The sequence below is a fragment of the Typopeltis vanoorti genome, chromosome 14 (genome assembly GCF_054136105.1).
Source record: "Typopeltis vanoorti isolate ZY-2024b chromosome 14, IOZ_Tvanoo_1.0, whole genome shotgun sequence".
Taxonomy (NCBI): Eukaryota; Metazoa; Arthropoda; class Arachnida; order Uropygi; family Thelyphonidae; genus Typopeltis; species Typopeltis vanoorti.
Window position 1 is genome coordinate 116,046,273 of NC_143562.1, and position 20,125 is coordinate 116,066,397.

Here is a 20,125-nt window from a genome sequence, read left to right on the forward strand (position 1 = left end):
TAATGCATGGTAAGAAGGATGAAAGTGATGCAAATGTGGTTGAAAGGAACGAAATTGAGATAATGAATGAAAGCAAAAATAGTGTGTTGCAAGGTTTCAAAGCTCAAAAAATCAAAAGAATGAATGGCGGCGAAATTCTAGTAGCAAGGCTGCAAAAGTTTGATGCAAGGATCGAAAGTACAAAACTCGAAAGGATGAATGAGAGTGAAAGTGTGACACAGGGTTCGAGAGTTCAAAAATTCTAAAGAATAAATGACAGAGAAAATGTGACGCAAGATTCGAAAGTTGAGTTGGTTAGGATGAGGCAAGAGATGAAATGGATGTGGAATGAAGTTAAGAAAATTCAGGAAATGTATGGGAGAGTGAAAATGATGAAAATAAATCATGTTGGTATAAAAGAAGTAATGAAAGACCTGCAAGTGGCGTTGTATGGTGACTCAATTATTAAAGGTGTGCTGGACGAGAGGATGCACAAATATGTTTTACTGGAGATAGAATGAGTAGAGTGATTGAGGCATTGGATATGAGAAAGAAGCAAGCAAAAGGGTTGGTAGCTTTAATAGATACAAATGACTTAACTGCGAACAAAGAGCACGTCAGATTGGATATCATTAGGTTGCTTAGACAGATAAAAGAGAATAGGGTGATAGGCAAGGTAGTAAGCATATTGCCTAAGTACGACAGTGGCGAGATGAGGTGGAGAGCAAGGATTATGAACGATATGTTAGCTGAAATGTATGAGGAGAAAGGAGTGCAATTTGTTAATGTGTGGAATGAGTTTGAAGGACGAAGTGAACTGTATAAGAGTGATGGACTGCATTTGAGTGGTTTTGGTGCGAGTTGCTTGGAGAGACTGCTGCTGGAAGGTAGAGAAGTGAGTACAGAGAATGAATCTGATCAAGTGGGAAGCAATGTGGAAGAGTGGGCGAGTAAGACAGGAGAGATTGAAGAGGTGGTTATGAATGAGGAAGTGATTGACATGAGTATAGAGAATGAGAGAAGGGGGGGGTGCAAGATGGACAGGGAAACAGGGGTGCTCAGAGTGGACAGGGGAACACAGCACGAGAAAGGTGGATGATCCAGGAGGATGTGAGTGCATGTGTGGAAAGGAATGGAATGAACTGGGATCAAGAGGAAAAAGTTGGATTTGAAGAGGGTTCTAAAATGAATAAGCAGAAAGCAAAATGGCTTCAGTTGAGCATGGAGAAATAACATCAAATGAGTGTTATCAGTGGAAATAGCTGTAGATCCAGGAATAAGCTGCTGTATTTGTATACAAATGCTAGGATTAAAAGAAACAAGGCAGATGAAATGGTTGCATTAATTGAGTCTGTTCACTCAAAAATTATTGGAATAAGTGAAACATAGTTGGACGAGGACGACATCCTGACAAGAATAGAGATGGAAGGGTATGATGTGTTTCGTGAAGAAAAAAGGGTAAAAAGGGAGGGGGGAGTACTATTGATGATAGAGAAAGCATAATGTCCATACAAAGTAGAGATGCAAGAGGGAAATAGCGCCAGTGGTTTTGAGGCAGTATGGTGTGAGATAGAGGTGAATAGAATGAAATACTTGGTTGGATGTTTTTATAGACCTGGTAATGTGGATGGTAGTGACTATGAAATGTATAATCAAATTAGCCAGTCACATAAGAAAAGTGTGATCATTATGGGCGATTTTAATTATGGCAACATACACTGGGATGATGAGATAGCAACTGGAAGTAAAGAAAACGAGTTTCTTGAGGGACAATTACCTCAGACAGTATGTAACAGAGGGCACATGAGGATTGAGGGTCTTGGATTTGATTATCTCATCAGAAGATATAATTATAAATGAGGTATCCAATCACCTGCCAATTGGTGAGAGTGACCATGAAGTGATTATCTGGGTGGTTGCCAGCAGTATGAGGACTATCATCAAATTCCTGACATTTACCCTCAAGGGGTGTGTACAGGATATGATAGTAATACATGAAAAATTTACATCATTACTAACTTTCTATCTACAGTTTTCCTCCAAATCAATCTGTTACCTATCAAGGCTTCAACATTTTCAGATTTTACATTTCTATCTTCTAAGGCAGGGATTCTCAACCTTTTCCAGTGGCGTATCACTATATTTAATTCAAGATATTAGATGTATAGTAAGGCAGTGGCTCACGTACCACCAGTGGTACGCGTACCATAGGGTGACAATCCCTGTTCTAAGGCATTTTTTATTGTATCAGTCCACCTTATCCACCACCCTATATCTTGGTCTTCCTCTGGATCTTTTTCCTGCCACCCTGCAGAGAACAGGTGTTTTGCTAAGTGTGAGGACCTCTGTGAGAAAAGGGTATATGTGAAACTACAAGGGTGTGTGTGTGTGTGGGGGGATTATGCAGAGCTCAGGAGACAGCTTGCAGGTGTAGCATTGAATGAGCTGGAAAAGAGATCAATGCAGCTTTGGGGATTTTCAAAAACTATCTAGTAGATGCAAGTCTAAATGTATTCCAACGATGAGAAGGTTAACTAAGGTAGGAATGAAATGGATGAATAAAGAGATTAAGCATGCTATACAGAGAAAAAGAGCATTATGGAGGCAGCATAAGAGAAGTGTAAATAACCAATTCCATGAATACTACAAAGACCACGGCAAGGCGTGTGACTTGGTTGGTGAGGTTAGCTAAAGTGAGATATAAAGAGCAGTTAGCTAATGAAGCCAAAAAGAATCCTAAGGAGTTCTTTTGATATGTAGCCAGCAAAAGAAAGAATGATTATGGAAGGATGACATTGATTGGAGAAAATGGTATAAAGACAGCTGTTTCAGAAGGTGTGGTGGAGATACTTAATGAGCAGTTCATGAAGGTCTTTCAATATTGTGAATGTGACTTCATGGAGAGATTGAGAGCAGTTGATGATGTGGAGGAGAGACTGACTGTAACTGAGCAAGATGTGTATGGAGTGTTGAGCGAACTAGATGTAAATAAGGCTGTGGGAATTGATAATATATTACCACTTATTCTGAAGGAATGTGCCAGGGAGTTGATTCTGGCCTTGACATATTTTTTTATTATGATTCTTGCACTGGGTCAAGTTCCTAAGGAGTGGAAGGAGGGCAAGATTGTGCCTCTTCATAAAGGAGGTGATAGAACTCAAGCATCAAACTATAAGCCTATCTGTGTGCCAGGTATTGTAGTTAAGTTGTTGGAGAAGCTTTGGAAACTAGGATCCAGAATTGGGTTGACAACAATGGTATTATCTTTGATGGACAGCATGGATTTGCTAAAGGGAGGTCGTGTTTTAGTAATCTACTTACTTATTTCAATAAGGTGACTGCTTCCTTGGACAGAGGAGAGGGATACACAGTAATATACTTAGATTTCTCAAAGGCTTTTGATAGATTACTGCATGATAAGTTGATAGTCAAACTAGAGCGGATCGGTTGGATATTAGATTAGTGCTTTGGATCGGAGGACTGGCTATCTGATAGGTATCAGCAATTTGTGTATAGGGGGAGCAATATCCCAGAAAAGGAAAGTCACTAGTGGTGTACCTCAGGGGTCTGTTTTAGGGCCATTACTGTTTATATATATTAATGATATTGGCAAAGAATTTGATGGAGATATTCATTGTTTGCAGATGATGCAAAGTTGGGATGAATTATGAAGAGTAGGCCCAATTGAGTGATTGAGCATGGGAATGGGGATGCGAATTTGGTGTTGCAGGGTGTAAGGTTTTAAAGTTTGGGAAACAAAGATGGAATGCAGAATTTATGCTTGATGGAAATATATTGTTGGAGTTGGAGGAAATAAGAGATCTTGGGGTGATAGTGAATAATGATCTGAAATTTAGAGGTCAAAATTGTGAAGACAACACAAAGACTTCCAGGAATGATGCAGAGAACACTGACGTGTAGAAGTAGGGAGATTCTTGTTCCATTGTATAAGGCTATGATTAGGTGACACATCGACTGCTGTGCCCAGATTTGGTCACCTGGTTTTCAAAAGGATGAAGAGATGTTAGAAAAGGTCCGGTGGTGACTGACTAAGGTAGTTTCTGATCTCTGGAATATCGAATATGAAGAAAGATTGTGAAGATGCAGTTTACAGAGTCTAGTGGTTAGGAATCTACATGATAGAAACCTACAAGTTAGTAAGAGGTTGTTATTTATAGGATCAGTGTTGGAGAGGTTCTACAGAAAACAGTGGGAGAACCAGAGGTCATTCCTGGAAACTGTATAAAGAGGGTGTGAGCAGGGGAGTGAGATGCAGGGTTTTTTTTTTTGCATGCAGAGTTGTGAATGATTGGAATGCCTTACCTTAGAGTGTGGTGTCTGCAGAGAGAATTTGAGTGTATTTAAAGTGTGGTATGATGAGCTGTGTGTATGGTAAAAGGACCTAGGTGAGTCTTTGACTCCATGTGTCTTGGGGTAATAATAATAGTAATACTGAACTTACCTCTAGTTAAGTCGTTAGTATCGATTACAATCTCATTTACTTTTCTTTTCTGAATTGCTTCCTTTATATTCTTAATTTTTGCTCAGGCAAAACTCGAAGTTATAGTTTCTTATGCATTTTTTTAAACTCACCTAATAAAAGGAATATTTCACAAAATCTGTGTAATTTATCTCTTTCTTTTAACTGATTTTATTGAATTAATACATTACAAAAGATTACAAAAGATTACAAAAGAATACTTTTGTAATCCTTCGAAAAACGTGAACTAAATTAAATGGCTAAATTTTTATTGAACTCAGCTGCAGGCTGCATGATGATATTTAATAAAATTTGTCATTGGATTTAAGATGTATTCATGTCTATGTAATTTGCTTTTTGTATCTGTTGGATAGTTTTTGTCAAAATGTCTTCAGCACTGCCTAAATGCTATATGTTCAGTTATAATGTCGAAGGATGTCTATACAAAAATGTTCATAAAAAATGCACAGATCACTTTGCTGTTTGACAGCACTAGAAAAAATTAAAAAAATTTTTTTTATTGTGTCCAATATTTCATTTCAGTCAGGGATTACAACTAACAGTTGTAACACACCCACACACACACACACACACAAAGGCAACAGAATACTGAATGAACCACATGGCTATAACTATAGAGTCCTGTCTAAGCACTATAGTCTTTGAGCGTTTGTAGGAGGCCTAGGATGTAAATTGTGATTTCTGAGGATTAATGCTTCTCAAATTTTGGAAAGTTTCTTGCAATCTTATTTGTTTAAATTTGGTTGATTTCTGATTTCTGCTGCAGATTCCAAAAAGTCTTTCTTAAATTTTTCTTCCAGGAGATCCTGTAAGTAGTATCCAATACATGGTCTGCAAGACGGATCAGATTGACCATAGTTGTGATTGCAGATATATAAGTTTTGTTGTTTATTATTTTAACGGTATAATAGAACACAGAAACTAAGTAAATAATTGATTTATTAACTTGATGCTGATATTTCGCTGGTATTATAACCAGCATCTTCAGAGCACAAAAACACTGTTTGTCACAATACGCGAGACTAAAACAACATGGTGTACATTAACAAAATTGTAGCAGCACCTCACCCTAAAAAGCTCAGACTTAATAGTAAGCTTTGACATCACTTCACTATTCACAAATGTACCACTAATAGAAACCCTCAATCTACTGAAGTCACACTTCCCCCCTGATATATTTGAACTATTCAAATTCACAATACATGCAGGATATTTCACATGGAAAGGGAAAATATACAAACAAATTGATGGGACAGCCATGGGCTCCCCCCTTTCTCCCCCCCTAGCCAACTTTTACATAGAACACCTGGAAAAACAAGCAATCAATACAGCCACTCTCAAACCAACACTTTGGCTACGCTATGTTGATGATGTGCTTGCCATTTGGCCACATGGTCCTGAGACATTGAAAACATTCTTAGCACATTTAAATAGCCAACACCCAAAAATCCACTTTACTATGGAACCAGAAGCCAACAACTGTCTGCCCTTCCTGGATACACTCATCACACGTCTCCCAGATGGTTCCTTATCATTTTCAGTTTTCAGAAAACCCACACATACAGGCAGATACTTACACAAACAATCACACCATCATCCTTCTCAACAATATGGCATATTAAAAACGCTAACCCATAGAGCGAGAGCAATCTGTTCAAATGACAAGGCTCTTACTGCTGAACTGACTCACTTACGCCACACCTTCTTGGCCAACAGCTACAATCCACAAAAAATAAACAAAATACTAAACACTCCTAAGAAACCCCTCCCACCATCCACCACAGAGAACTACAACAAAACAGTCACCATCCCTTACATTAAAGGCACATCCGAAAAGATCTCAAGAATTCTCATTAAACATAAACTACGCACTACATTCAGACCATGTAGCAAATTAGCCACCCTCATCCGCTCACCCAAGGACAGCATTCCTCCTTTATCACATCCAGGAGTCTACCAAGTACCCTGCTCATGCAATCAAGCCTACTACGGTCAAACAGGAAGAACTGTGAATATCCGCATCAGCGAACATAAACGATACGTCCGGAAATATCATTATGGGAAGTCGGGCCTAGCAGACCATGCTCTGGATACCCCTGCACACAGGATCAACTGGAAAAACACAAAAGTACTACACAGAAACCCATATAAATCAGAGAGATTGTTCTTAGAGGCGACAGAAACCCTAAAACACACTCCAAATCTCAACAAATATGGCTGTATTAACTTGCCGAAGATCTGGGAGACAGTCATATTAAGGAAAAACTAGCACTTTTCTAGGACTCTAGCAATATATGATAGCGTTTTTTTTTTTTTTTTTTTTTTCAGATAGAGGGCGCCAAAATCAGGACTCTAGTCTTTGTGTTGCTGCTACAATTTTGTTAATGTACACCATGTTGTTTTAGTCTCGCATATTGTGACAAACAGTGTTTTTGTGCTCTGAAGATGCTGGTTATAATACCAGCGAAATATCAGCATCAAGTTAATAAATCAATTATTTACTTAGTTTCTGTGTTCTATTATACCGTTAAAATAATAAACAACATGTTCGACGAACACATAAGTCTGTCCACACATATAAGTTTTGTGTTCATCTAAACAGATGGAGGCTGATCTACTTGTCTGACCATTGAATGCGAACTTGCAGGAACAGGGTACTTGATGTACTCCATGAACTGAGAGAGGATGGAGTTGATCTTTTTGGTAGAATGGATAAGGATAGCAAGTTTCCTGTAGGGCTTAAAATGCTGTGCAGAAGTTGTATTTTTTTAATGACCTGGCTATTATTTCTGATGTGTCCCTGATATAGGGGATGGTGATGGCATTTCTGAAATCGTTCTGAAGGGGTGGCTGCAAATTGGGAAGGAAGATTATTTTTTAAATTTTTGTGTGAACTGTAGTCATTACATAGGAAGGTGTTGTGTATGTGACTGAGTTTTTTGAAAGAGCGGTTCCACTGGAACAGGGATTGTAGGGTCTATTGGTTAGAGTTTTAATTATGTCATTTGTTGCAAGGGGTGGTGGTGGGAGAGTTTGTGAATGTATCTGCCTGTGTGAGTGCATTTTCTACATACAGTGAAAGAGAGGTAGCTAATTGGAAAGCGCATCACTAAGGTGTCTAGGAAGGATAAACTATTATTAATTCCTTTTCCATCATGAATTGGATTCTTGAATGTATACTGTTGAGATGACTCAATATGTGGGTCTGATTCTGTTGATCGTTTTTCAAAATTTTTCATGTAGAAATTGATAAGTGGGGATGACAGGGAGGGTCCCATGACAGTTCTTTTCATTTTCATTTTTTTTTTTTTTTTTTTTTTTTTTAAATAAAGAATGTGTTATGATCAGTGAGGGGTGTGAGTAAGAGAGTTTTCTAGATGTTTTGACAATTTGTAGTATGGAGCATCAGTGGTGTCTACTATAGGTCTTTGTGTGTGTGTGTGGGGGGGGGGATTTGGTTGTGGATTTTAGGTAAACTGTATATATTTGGTTGGGGAACCAGAAACCGAATGGTTTGTTGTCAGTGGGTAGGCTAGGCTTTCTAATTTTTTAACTTGTGTTTTGGCAGGGTCATAATCTAGTGGGATGTAGATAGTGTAATCTTGGGGGAATAATCTCCATTTCCCGATTATATTCAGTGGTTTTAAGGACAACAGTAGCATTATACTTATCAGCCCTAGATATGACAATACTTTCATCTTTTTGTAACACTGAGAGCAGAAAGTCGGCCAGAAGATACATTACTTTTTGGAGGTGAAGGCTGAGAAAGAATATTGGCGATATCAACTCTGATGTTGTTGGCTGTTTCTGGCTAAGTGACAGATTTCATATTCTACATTGAACATTAAGTTTAGCATGGGCACTTTTTGGTACTACTGCAAGATTGTGGCTGAGGCTCAGGGCACTGAGAGCATCTTTGTTGAGTCTTTTTGAAGATTCACTACAGTATGGAGAGGTGGAATTTGTTGTTGTGATTTAGAATTGCACAGAATATTATACTTTTTGATATGCTTGTTTCTTATTTTTATGAATTATTTTGGGTGGATGTTTCTGAAATGTTCAAGAGAATGGACCAAAGCTGAGGGTTGATGATCACAGAGAGCTCTAGTTGTAGCAAGCTGATGGTGGAGTTGGCAGTGGAGAGGCTGATGTGTGCTGCAGCGACTGTTCTTGTAGTAGTGCAAGGCTGTATATATGGAGGGTTTTCCCCAAATGGAATTTAATTTTTAGCTTGATGTGATTAGGTAATATTCTTGTATGCCGACATGTTTTTAGAAAAGCCAGCCAATTTAATTGCCTAGGTAGACGTAGTTTTGACCATACTATATTGATTTTTTTTAATCTTTCCTAGTGTTGCCAGTACTCCATTAAACCTCCAACATGATGTCCTCCCAGCACTTAAGCCTTAACACATATGTATTACTACTTCACTTTTTTTTTCAACTCAAGTTTCTTCCATGTTGGGAGCTGAGAGTGTACTTCATAATATCATGTAAAAATGACTAATACTTTCATATTTTTATTTTCGATGTTATTCTGTGTTAGTTTTGGTTTCTTTTTATGTATTGTAGACTTATCAATGGTTTTTATCAGGAATGTGAATTCAGCATTTTAACATAATTTACCTTAATAATTTATGATATTCCTAAGATTAATTACATTTATTAGTTAAATTTGTTTAGTTATATTTACAGTTTTCAGATATATTATACCATTTTTCCCCTTTACAGATTTCTCTTCAAATGATGGGAAAAAAAAATAAATGTTACTTTTCATTTAGCATCTACATCAGGAAGATGTTGATGCAGTCAGCATTTAGTTATACAAGGTGATTGAGATTAATGATATTTTTAAACCAATACCATAGGTCCATCCTGAAAATCAAGATTGGACTTGCTTTGAGCAGTCAGCTAGCTTGGATGTAAAATCTTTTTTTGGTTTTGAAAATGCAGTTGAAAAATTAGCAATGAAACAGTATTCACACAATATAAAAAAGGTAAGTCATATTGAGACACACATGTACTTGTGTGTATGTGTGTGTATGTAAAATATCTAGTAATAAAAAGGACAGTACAAAAGAACTGTGTATGCATTTCTTCTTCTTCTTTTCAGCCATTTTCTGTCCACTGCTGGACGAAGGCCTCCTCCAGTTCTTTCCACCTCTCTCTGTTCTTGGCAATGGTTGACCAACTTTCCCCAATAAACTCTGACAGTTCATCACCCCACCTTCTTTTAGGACATCCTCGGCTTCGTTTCCCTTCTTTAGGAATCCATTTCGCAAGTATGGTGGTCCATCGCTCATCTTCTCTTCTGGATAAATGTCCAGCCCATTTCCATTTTAGTCACTTGTGGTGAAGAATTATGTCAGTGATGCGAGTCTGGCTTCTTATCCAGGTGTTTTGCTTATCTTTTAATGTGATGCCTAGCATCAACCTCTCCATTTTTCTTTGAGTTGTTAATTTATTTGCCAGTGCTCTTGTTAGCGACCAAGTTTTGCAACCATATGAGATGACTGGAAGTATACGCTGGTTAAATGTCTTCCTTTTTAAACAGAGTGGGACATCATTTTGAAAAATATTTTAAAATTTTCTGAATGCACTCCAGGCAAGTTGAACTCTCCTATTTATTTCCTTTTGGAGTCCACAGTTTAGGTCAACGAGATGACCTAAGTATGTATATGAAGAGACTCTTTCCAAAAAATTGTTTTCTATTATTATGTTTTTTGGTGTTACTAAACAATTAAACATGATATTAGTTTTTTCTCTGTTTATCTTTAGACCGACTTTTCTGCTTTCATGATATAGGTCTTCTATCATTATATTAGTCTTCTGGAGTGTTTGCAAAAATTATGATATCATCTGCATATCTTAGATGTGTTAAGTTTTTGTTATTAATTTTTATACCAAGGTTTGTCCAGTTTATATTATTAAATATTTCTTGAAGGACTGCTGTAAAGATTTTGGGTGATAGAGAGTCTCCTTGTCGGACACCTTTTTCAATTGATATTTTATTGCTACTCGTGTTGAAGTTGGATTGTTGCTGTTGCAGTGAGGTATATTGCCTGGAGGAGGTCCATATATTCTGCAGGAACTCCCTGATTCTGGAGTGCATTGATTATTGCGTTAGTTTTGATGGAATCAAATGCTTTTTCATAATCAATGAAGGCTAACACAGAGAGGCAATTGGTTTTCTTCTGCTTTTTCTATTATTTGTTTTACTGCATGAATATGATCAGCTGTGTTGAAGCCTTTACGGAATTCTGCTTGTTCTACTGGTTGATTTGAGTCTAGAAGAGGTGTTAACCTGTTTGTTATTACTTTTGTGAGAATTTTGTACAGATTAGAGAGAATACTAATTGGTCTATAGTGCTTTACTTCTTCTTTGTCCTCCTTTTTAAATAACAGTATCAGAGTAGCATTTTTCCAATTTGCCGGTATCTTCCCCTCTTCTAGGCATAAATTTAGTAAGTTTGTGACACGTTGAATTATATTGTTTCCTCCCCATTTAATTAATTCTATGTGAATTATGTCTTCACCAGGACATTTTCCATTTTTCATTTGTTTTAATGCTTGTTTTATTTCATCTGAAGTGAATGGGGGGATGAATTTCAAATGAGATGGAGAAAAGTTATTTATATTTGATTTATCTGTTGATGCATTTATAATAAAGAATATTTAGAGGTATGAATATGTGGTATTAATTTTTTGGTTATTAGCACTGTTTAGTAAAAAGGTGTGTACATGCATATTGTTTATTTCATTAGTGCATCTTAAAAAAAGCCAACATAACTGGCAACTAAATTTCTCTTCAGAAATTGGGCTCTTTTTCATTAAATAATAATAATTTTTATAAAAAGTACATAATTTTTATAATGTCACTATCTTTTAATAGTTGACTACACACAATGTTTTTGTTATTGTAAGTAAATGTTACTTGCCTTTTTTTTAAGTGGGCTTACTCTGATGCTTTGAGTATTATTTGATCTCTTTTCACTCACAGGGTTTCTATCTTTAAAAAATCAGTTTTTAGGGTTTTTATAGTAAAGACAGATTCAGATTTCTAGGAGTTTAAAAAAAAAGTTGAAATATTTTATTAATTAACCAAGTTAATTAATAAAAATAAACTTTACTAATTTCAGTAAAGTTTGTTGTTCTGAAGAATAAAAAAGAAAAAGATTTATCAGGACTTCCTGCCATCCTCAAATTATGTTATAATTCTTAATTATAAAAGGAAATACATTCAGTTTATTTGGTCTTAACAATATAAAAATGAAAAATGACTAGTTTTGCCCCTGATACTTGTGGTTTCTTCTTGGTTAGAATGAACAAAAAATATAATACAAGGCTAACATGAACTATAACATTACTTTTATTATATTTTTTGTTCATCCTAATTCAGAAGAATCCATATCTATTGGTGGTGAAAAGTTAGTGTTCATTTTGATATTGTTATGACCAAATAAACCCAATTCATTTCCTTTGGTATCCAGACCATTTATTGAACAACGCTTTACCAAAAGGCAATTAATCGAATAAACAGTTAATCTAAAAACAGTTCCTTGAACAACAGTTAATTGAAAAAGCAATTCATCGAAAGGCAGTCCCTCAAAAAAGCAATTCATTGAACGGTAATTAATCAAAAAGACAATTTATTGAAAGGCAATTCGTCAAAAATCAACACTTCATTGAAAAATCACAATTTGTCATAAACCAGAAATTCATCGAAATTACAAATCATTGAATGAGCAGTTCACTGAAAAATGAATTATAAGACACAACACTGCAGTTTTTAATGGATTAACTTGTGATGTAGTTGAAACATACATGTTATGTCCTTTACATTTGTTATAGACGTGTGTGGCAATTTTTTTTTAATAATATTTCTTTCAGTCTGTATATGCTTTTTGTGTATTTTATTGTTTTCACAATGTCGAAAAGATTATTTTAAAAAATCTTAATTATTATTATAATAATTATTCCCCTTATCCTCCTTGCTCTTTAACCAAATGGTTGGTGGGTTAGCAATGCTATTAGACTAGGGAATAATTAGAGAACAAGATTGTTTCTCATTGTCTTCTTTATCCAGTAAGTGTTTCATGTCCTTAGATATGTGTGTTCATGGGGTCCAGTTTGTGGGATGAAACACCCCAGTTTCTAGGAGTTAAAACCCTACTATTTCCATATGAGACCACATAACTCACCTTCAGTTCAAGAAGACTGATAAAAATTCTGTGTGTCATGCATGGGATTTGAACTCGGGTCTTTCTAACTGAAGGGCTTTGTTTATACCGACTGAATTATGAAGGCTCCATTATTATTAGTAGTAGTAATAGTAGTATTAGTATGTGATGTCTGCACGCACACACACACACTAGCTGTATGGGATGAATTTTACTCCGGTTTGGTATTTGAACCTTTTACAAAAATTTGTTGAACCATTCAAGTTTCACTTAAACTATATTTGGGGCTACAAAGGGAAACTATGTCAATTATATATTGCAGTAACTCTCTGACTTAGTGGAATACTTGCAAATGTCAGAATTTATAAAATGCACAAGGAGTCTGTGTGGTTCAGTTTTAGTTCCAACAGTATCTACCTTCCTTCCACTCCTTTGAAACCTTGCCAGAGCTGAGACTTAGATTGAACCACTTCATTAGAGGCAATGCCAATTCTCATGCATATTTTCATAGCACATGGTCTGGCATGCCATCCAGGCACAGTTCATATTGATATATCAATATGGACTGTGACAGAGTATTCAGCATATTTTTCAATATGCTGAATACTCCTGTTCATTTACTTCAATTTTGACATGCAACTCTGCTATATCAGCAACTGCATAATTTCCATCTCGATGATACATCTTTGCAAAATGATCACTTAGCAACTCAACTATTTCTTTTTTACTGTCACCTTTCTTCCATCAGCATTCATTAGAGTCATCCTTCCATAGTCATTTTTCCCCTTACTTGCTGCATAACAAAAAAAAAAAAAAAAAAACTCTTTGATTTACTTTGGTCTGCTTAGCTAATTTTCTTCCATAATCTTATTGCACCTTTCTTACCATTTTAGTTGCCCTTCTCGCTTACTCTTTGTATACTACTTACGAGTATGCTTGATCACCTTTTCTTTATATTCCTTCTACAGTGTTTTCTTTTTTGTGGCACTTGCTTTACTTCTATTCATCCACTTAATGCCCACTTGGTTTATCCTCCTGACCTTGGTATGCAGTCTGGTATTGCTTCTATCAAACAATCCCTGAACCACTCTCCATGCACTACTGACATTCTTTCCTTGTAGCTTCTCAAGCCATGGCACTGCTCCAAATGCCTCCTTAGTCTGTCATAATTACCTGCTAGTTCAACATAAACTCTTTCTTGACAGAGAATTCTGCATATTTAGCAACTTCCCAGAACAAGACTATGAAAACCTTCTCCAATTGGAGGCAGAGGGTCTATATAGTTATGACTTTGATTATGGTAATAGAATCAGAACCATAACCATACGGTTATGGATCTGCCAATACATGGCACCTTCCAACAAAATATTTTGTATTATTGCACTCTATCTTGCATCAGACAGCCTCACAGGAACCCCCCCCCCCCCAAGACCTAAAATCCTCTTTAATTTCTGATTTTATTGGTTGTAGTTCTTTAGCTATTATCAGCAATACCTTATCTTACCCACTGCCCTTTATTTGCAATGCCCTTTATTTTCTATACTTGTAACTATATCTTTTTCTGTTAGCAGTCTTTCTGATGCCTATAATATTTGGCCAAGTTGAGCTGACAATGCTAAAAACTTCTCCCTTATTTCTGATGCTATTGGCATTTGTGTACATGCATTTCAACATCTCCTTCCCCTTGATTCTTTTAAGGTTACACGGTAATCAGCATTCATATTTATAAATTTAGGGACACAAAAACACACGTGTTGAACAGATTATTTTATTAATTACTAATAAAATAAAACTTGACGTTTTGACCCCTGTATCGAAGTCATCATCGGAAGAATACAAGTGTATAAGAAACCAAGCTACATGCTCATGCCCTGTATACTGGTAAACTAAAAAGTCCCTTGAAACCACAGTTAACCTTTTGTAATGTCATTACCAACCCATTCAAATCTAATCATGTAAAATTGCATTCAGCTTGTTCTGTTCTAGGGTTGCTATTTAGTGCTCATACTAAATACAGTTGACTCTTGTTTGAGCAAACTTGCTCACTCTTAACGTACTTCTGAAAAGTCCCAAAGCCCAGTAGGTATAACACTGTCCTATTAGGATTTGGGATTTTGATATGTCTTGTCTTTTTGAAAAATGTCAGATTAAATCAAAATTGAGATGGCTTGACAAAATTATTGAAATTATTATAAAATATGGGATTCTGAATACTAAATCATGGGTGGGAGCTTTGTAGTTCTCAACTATGAAAGCATTTTGTAAACTTGTGGTGCACTTCTAACAAGGATGGGCAATGGATTCTCCCCACTGCACTTTTGTATTTTATTATTTTTTTATTTTTATTTTTATTTTTTTTTATTTTTTACATAATCCAGAAATTCTGCTTTAGAACCACAGAATTTTTTCAGCCCAGTTTAGGCTTCCAATAAGTGGAATTATGATGATCTCACACTGGGAAATGAAATCCATCTTCCACATAAACACATTAACAAACATTCATGACTATGTAGAGAGTGGATACACTAATGACTTGCATCACACCCATTTCACTTGTCTTAAGTTCATGAAGATGAGATGAAATGATGCTAGAACTGTTTATAATCAGAGAAGGAGCGATTCATAAAAAATAAAAAAAAAATGACATTAATACTTCTATTTATAATTTACACATAAATTAGAAGATATTAATGGGGAAGAAAATATTATTAGAAGAGACCCCAAGTGAGTCTGGGACTTATCAATGGAGGCAGAACATCATTTGTACCACATGTCATACCTTCTCTTGAATTCATTCATTCACTGTCTGCCAACAAACATCTGGAGCCAAGCCATTCCATTCATGCATCCCCTCTATGAGAGAAAAATTTAGCTCTCAATCCTTTCTTCAATGCAATCATTTCCAACTTCCATAGATGTCCTCTCCAACCTTCATTAAATTAAAAATGCATCTACTGCTATCCTGCATGATCCTTTCAGAAGTTTGTCAGTCTTGATCACATCACTCCTCTTTCTTCACTCTACTAGCTTCTGCAGTCCACAAATTGTCAATCCATTCTCATTATCTATATTTTACAGGCCTAATCATTTTTAACAATCTCCTTTGTACCTTCTCAACTGTATGGGCATCCCCATTCCCTGGAAAGGAGACCAGGTCTTCAAACACTAGCCCATTTGTAGTCGCATCGAAGCCTTGTAAAGAGACAATATGACTTTCTTCTTTTTACTTGTCAATTGACAATTGTGTGCTGAGTTTTTAATGGCACTTGTGGCATAGTAAAGATTATTAGACATTGCTTATTCACACATTCAATTTAATTTTAGTTTTAGCTTTAATTGTAATCTCATATTATTTTGTAACCACATATATGGTGGCATTCTGGCACCTGGCTCATCTCTGTAAATAGGATTGAAGTTGTTTGTTCTAACTTCATCTTGTCATTATGCTGATGCATTATGATGGTCCATTAATTTCTGGCCAAAATATTTGCAGTAATAAAATTTTTTATTCTTGTGAATGTGTATGTCTAATAATTATTCTCCGAGTTGTATTCACAATCTTTGCTATATATTTCTCGAACTTCAACTTTGTTGTTATGTTCCATCGAGTCGTTTTTGACTCCTGGTGATTCTATGAACATACATTCTCAATTCAGATCTGTCCCTGGCCATATCTTTCAGAATTTCCAAACACATTCCAGTTGCTTCTTTAACTCCATCCACCCATGTAATTCTTGGTCTTCCTCTTCTTCTGCTTCCATTAACTTTAACAAGCATCATCATCTTCTCCAGATTGTCATTTGCTCGCATAATATGTCTGAAGTATGACAATTTTTGCTTGATGATCATAACTTTGAGGGAGCAATCTGGCTTTATTCTGTCTATCACTGATTTATTGGTTTGCTTTGCAGTCCATGGTATTCTTAGTAAGCGTCTCCAAACCCATAATTCAAATGCATCTATCTTCCTTCTTTCACTCTTTCTCAGGGTCCAACTTTCACATCCATACAGTACCACAGGGAATACCATTGCTTTCATGATTCTGCTTTTTGTTGCAAGGCTAATATCTTTATCTTTAAAGATCTTGCTTAAATTTGTCATTGCTTTCTTTCTGAGTAATAATCTTCTAACTTCTTCAGTACAATAACCATCTTTATCAATTCAGGATCCTAGGAGCACAAAATTGTTATCTGCTTTCATTTTCTCCCCATCTTCTTCAAAATCATTAAGTTCACATGTTGCCATAACTTTTGTCTTTTTGAAGTTCAGTTTAAGACCATATTTAGCACTTACTTCTTTAACTTTTAAGTTCCTCCAAATCTTCTTTGCATTCTGCTAGCAAGGTGGTATCATCTGCATACCTCAAATTATTAATATTTCTTCTACTAATTTTAATTCCAACTGAAGACTCCTCCAGCTCTGCCATTCTTAAAATGTATTCGTTGTACAAGTTATGGAGATAAAATTCATCCTTCTTGTCGCACCCTTTCACCTATTATGAAATACTCAGTTTCTCCAAGCTCTGTTCGGACAGTACCTTCTTGTTCATAATAAAGATTCCTCAGAAGGATAATGAAATGCTCTGGTACTCCGATTGTTCTTAACACATTCCACAGTTTCCCCATGATCTAAGGCATTTGATTTCACAGAATCAAAAGCCTTACTATAGTCAAGGAAACAAAGGTAGACATTCTTTTGATATTCCTGTGCTCTTTCTATTATCCATCTCACATTGGCGATTTGATCTCTTGTTCCTCTGCCTTTTTGAAATCCTGCCTGCTCATCTGGCATTTCTCTCTTCTTGAATGGTTCAAGTCTTTTCTGAATGATCTTAAGTAAGACTTTACTTGCATGAGAAATCAGTGCTATAATTCTGTAATTTTCGCACTCTCTTGCATCGCCTTTCTTCAATAAAGGTTTATCAACTGATTTTTTTCATTTCCTAGGCCATGTAGTTATGATCCAAGTTTGCTGACATAAAGCAGTTAAAATTTTAACTGCCTCTTCTCCCATGGCTTTGAGCAGCTCAATAGGTATTCCATCTCCTCTTCGTGCTTTCTTACTGGATAGCTGTTGCAGTGCTCACCTCACTTCACTCTCCAGTGGGTACTAGCTCCTGTGTATAATCCCGCCCTTCAAATTTCTCAGTAATTTTGGAGTCCTTTCTGTAAAGCTTCTGTATACTCTGGAAATCTTTATTTGATGTCTTCAGCTTCTGTAAGGTATCCTTTGTGTTTACTTTTCAATATTGTCACCTTGGCACTAAACTTCCCTGTTAGTTCTCTAATCATTTTGAAAAGATCTCTTGTTTTTCCTTTCTTGTTTTGGTCTTCTATTTGTTGGCATTCCTAGTTAAAGTATTTTTCCTTGTCTCTTCTGGCATGTCATTGAAACTCTGCATTCACTTCCTGCAAATTTCCTGTGTCTTTCATTTCCCCCCTTTTTTTGAGCAATTTTGATGGCATCTTCTGACAGCCATTTAAACATTCTTCTTACAAACTGTTGGAATATTCTTTTTTGCTTCTGTTTTAATTGTATCTTTGGTCTCTTCCCATAGTTCATCTGGTTCTCTTTCACACAAATTGAGTGTGTTGAATCTGTTCTGTATACTAATATTGTATTCAGCTGGCATGTTTCCAAGATCATATCTGATCAACATTTGTGTTGTTTTCAGTTTCCGTAGTTTCACATGTATCGTAACCACTAAGAACTCACGATCTGTTCTGCAGTCTGTACCTGGAAAAGTCTTGATGGACTGAATTGCACTTCTCCTTCTTCTTTGTCCAAGTATATAGTCAATTTGATTTCTGTATTGTCCATCAGGTGATATCCATGTGTACAATCTTCTTTTGTGCTGTTTAAAGCAGGTGTTAGCAATAAACAAAGAATTCTCTGTACAAAACTCAACTTGTCTCTTCCCTGCAGTGTTATGAATACCTAACCCAAAAAACGACCTATTATTCTTTGTTCCTCAGTTTTTCCCACTTTTGCATTCCAATCTCCGATAAGTAGCCATAAATCTTGCTTTGGTGTTGCATCTATCATCTTGTAACTTGCCATAAAATATTTCAGTATCTTCTTTTGGTGTCTCTGTAGTGGGTACATAAACCTGAATGATGGTCATATTCATATTCATTGGATGTCCACTCGCTCTGAGAGAAATGATTCTGTCACTCACTGGATTATAACCTAATACATACCTAGCCATCTTTTCCTGAGTAAGAAAGATACTCCATTTTTTTTTACTTGTCTCATGTCCTGAGTAATACAACATATAGTCCCCTGAATGAAAATGGCCCATTCCTGTCCATCTAAGTTCACTTATTCCAACAGTTTGGAATAAGTTCACTTATTCCAAACTGTTGGAACTGGGGAAGAATTCTCTGTTTTTCCCCAGTTCCATGTTGGATGCCTTCAGGCCTGGGGTCTTACCATCCAGCACCATATCGTACTTTCTCATTTTTGGCATGTTCATAGAATGTTCGTGGCAAGTACAGAGGTGGTTTGCCATTGCCTTCCTCTTATGAACTTCAACTACTTATCTACTAAAACTCCAAGTTCCCCAGCCAGATAAGTTTCTTTTGGCATAATCCCATGAATGTCATTATCCTTTGGATGTCTTATTACACCAGAGTGCATAACTCTACATTTGCTAACATTGACTGGCAGCCATATTCACACGCCTGTAGTTCATCCAGCTTATTCAAATCATTCTAGAATGATAGCCTGGTAAATTGCAGATAGCCTGTTAAATTCTTCTCAATGTCATTAATGTAAAGGCTGAATGACACGGACCAAAAACTGATCCCTGGAATACACTACTGGTGACTTTAAATTTTGCAATCCCCCCCATACACTTTTGATATGTCAGTCAGCCATTCTCTTATCTATACTAGCAGTTTATGATCCAGCCTGATATCCTTCAGATTATGCAATGGCCTTAAATACTGAATCCTGTCAGAAGCTTTAGCAAGATCCAAAAGTGTCATGGTGTATCCATTCCCATTGTCTAACTCAGCCATAGCATTATAAAATTTGAGCAAGTTGCTAAAAAATACCCTGACCTGCAATTATTAAACTCATGCTGTTCATTGCAAAGTATAGATTCTCTGTCCACCTATTTTTGTTGCAGTCTCTTACCAACCTTTCCAAAATCTTCAACACCACTCTAGAGATACTGATAAGTTGATTGTTAGACACATGTCTTTGCACTACCCTTGTGCAATGGGATTACCAAACATTTTTTCCATTCCTGTGGAATATTCCCTGTCTTGTGACTTAAATTATATAGTCTGGTCAAAGAACAGCTAGTTCAGATGAGCTCTTTTGACATTTGTGCTGATATTACACCACTCCTAATTTCTGAATTCATATAAATTCATATGCACTTGCCGAATTCAAATTCAAGGGTGTGGTATTTTTAAGAAGGATAGATAGGATAGAAGAGGAAGGAATATACTGCTCAT

General features: G+C 36.2%; 1 protein-coding gene across 4 annotated transcripts in view; it reads left to right on the forward strand.

The window, feature by feature from the left end:
* The window catches only part of retm (real-time), a 469,145-nt gene that overhangs the window by 135,811 nt on the left and 313,209 nt on the right, over positions 1 to 20,125 (forward strand). For all 4 annotated transcript variants that reach the window (XM_090404393.1, XM_090404395.1, XM_090404396.1 and 1 more), the window contains one exon: positions 9,348 to 9,476. In XM_090404393.1, the coding sequence (XP_090260519.1) occupies positions 9,348 to 9,476 (129 nt within the window). The remainder of the gene's footprint in view (positions 1 to 9,347; positions 9,477 to 20,125) is intronic.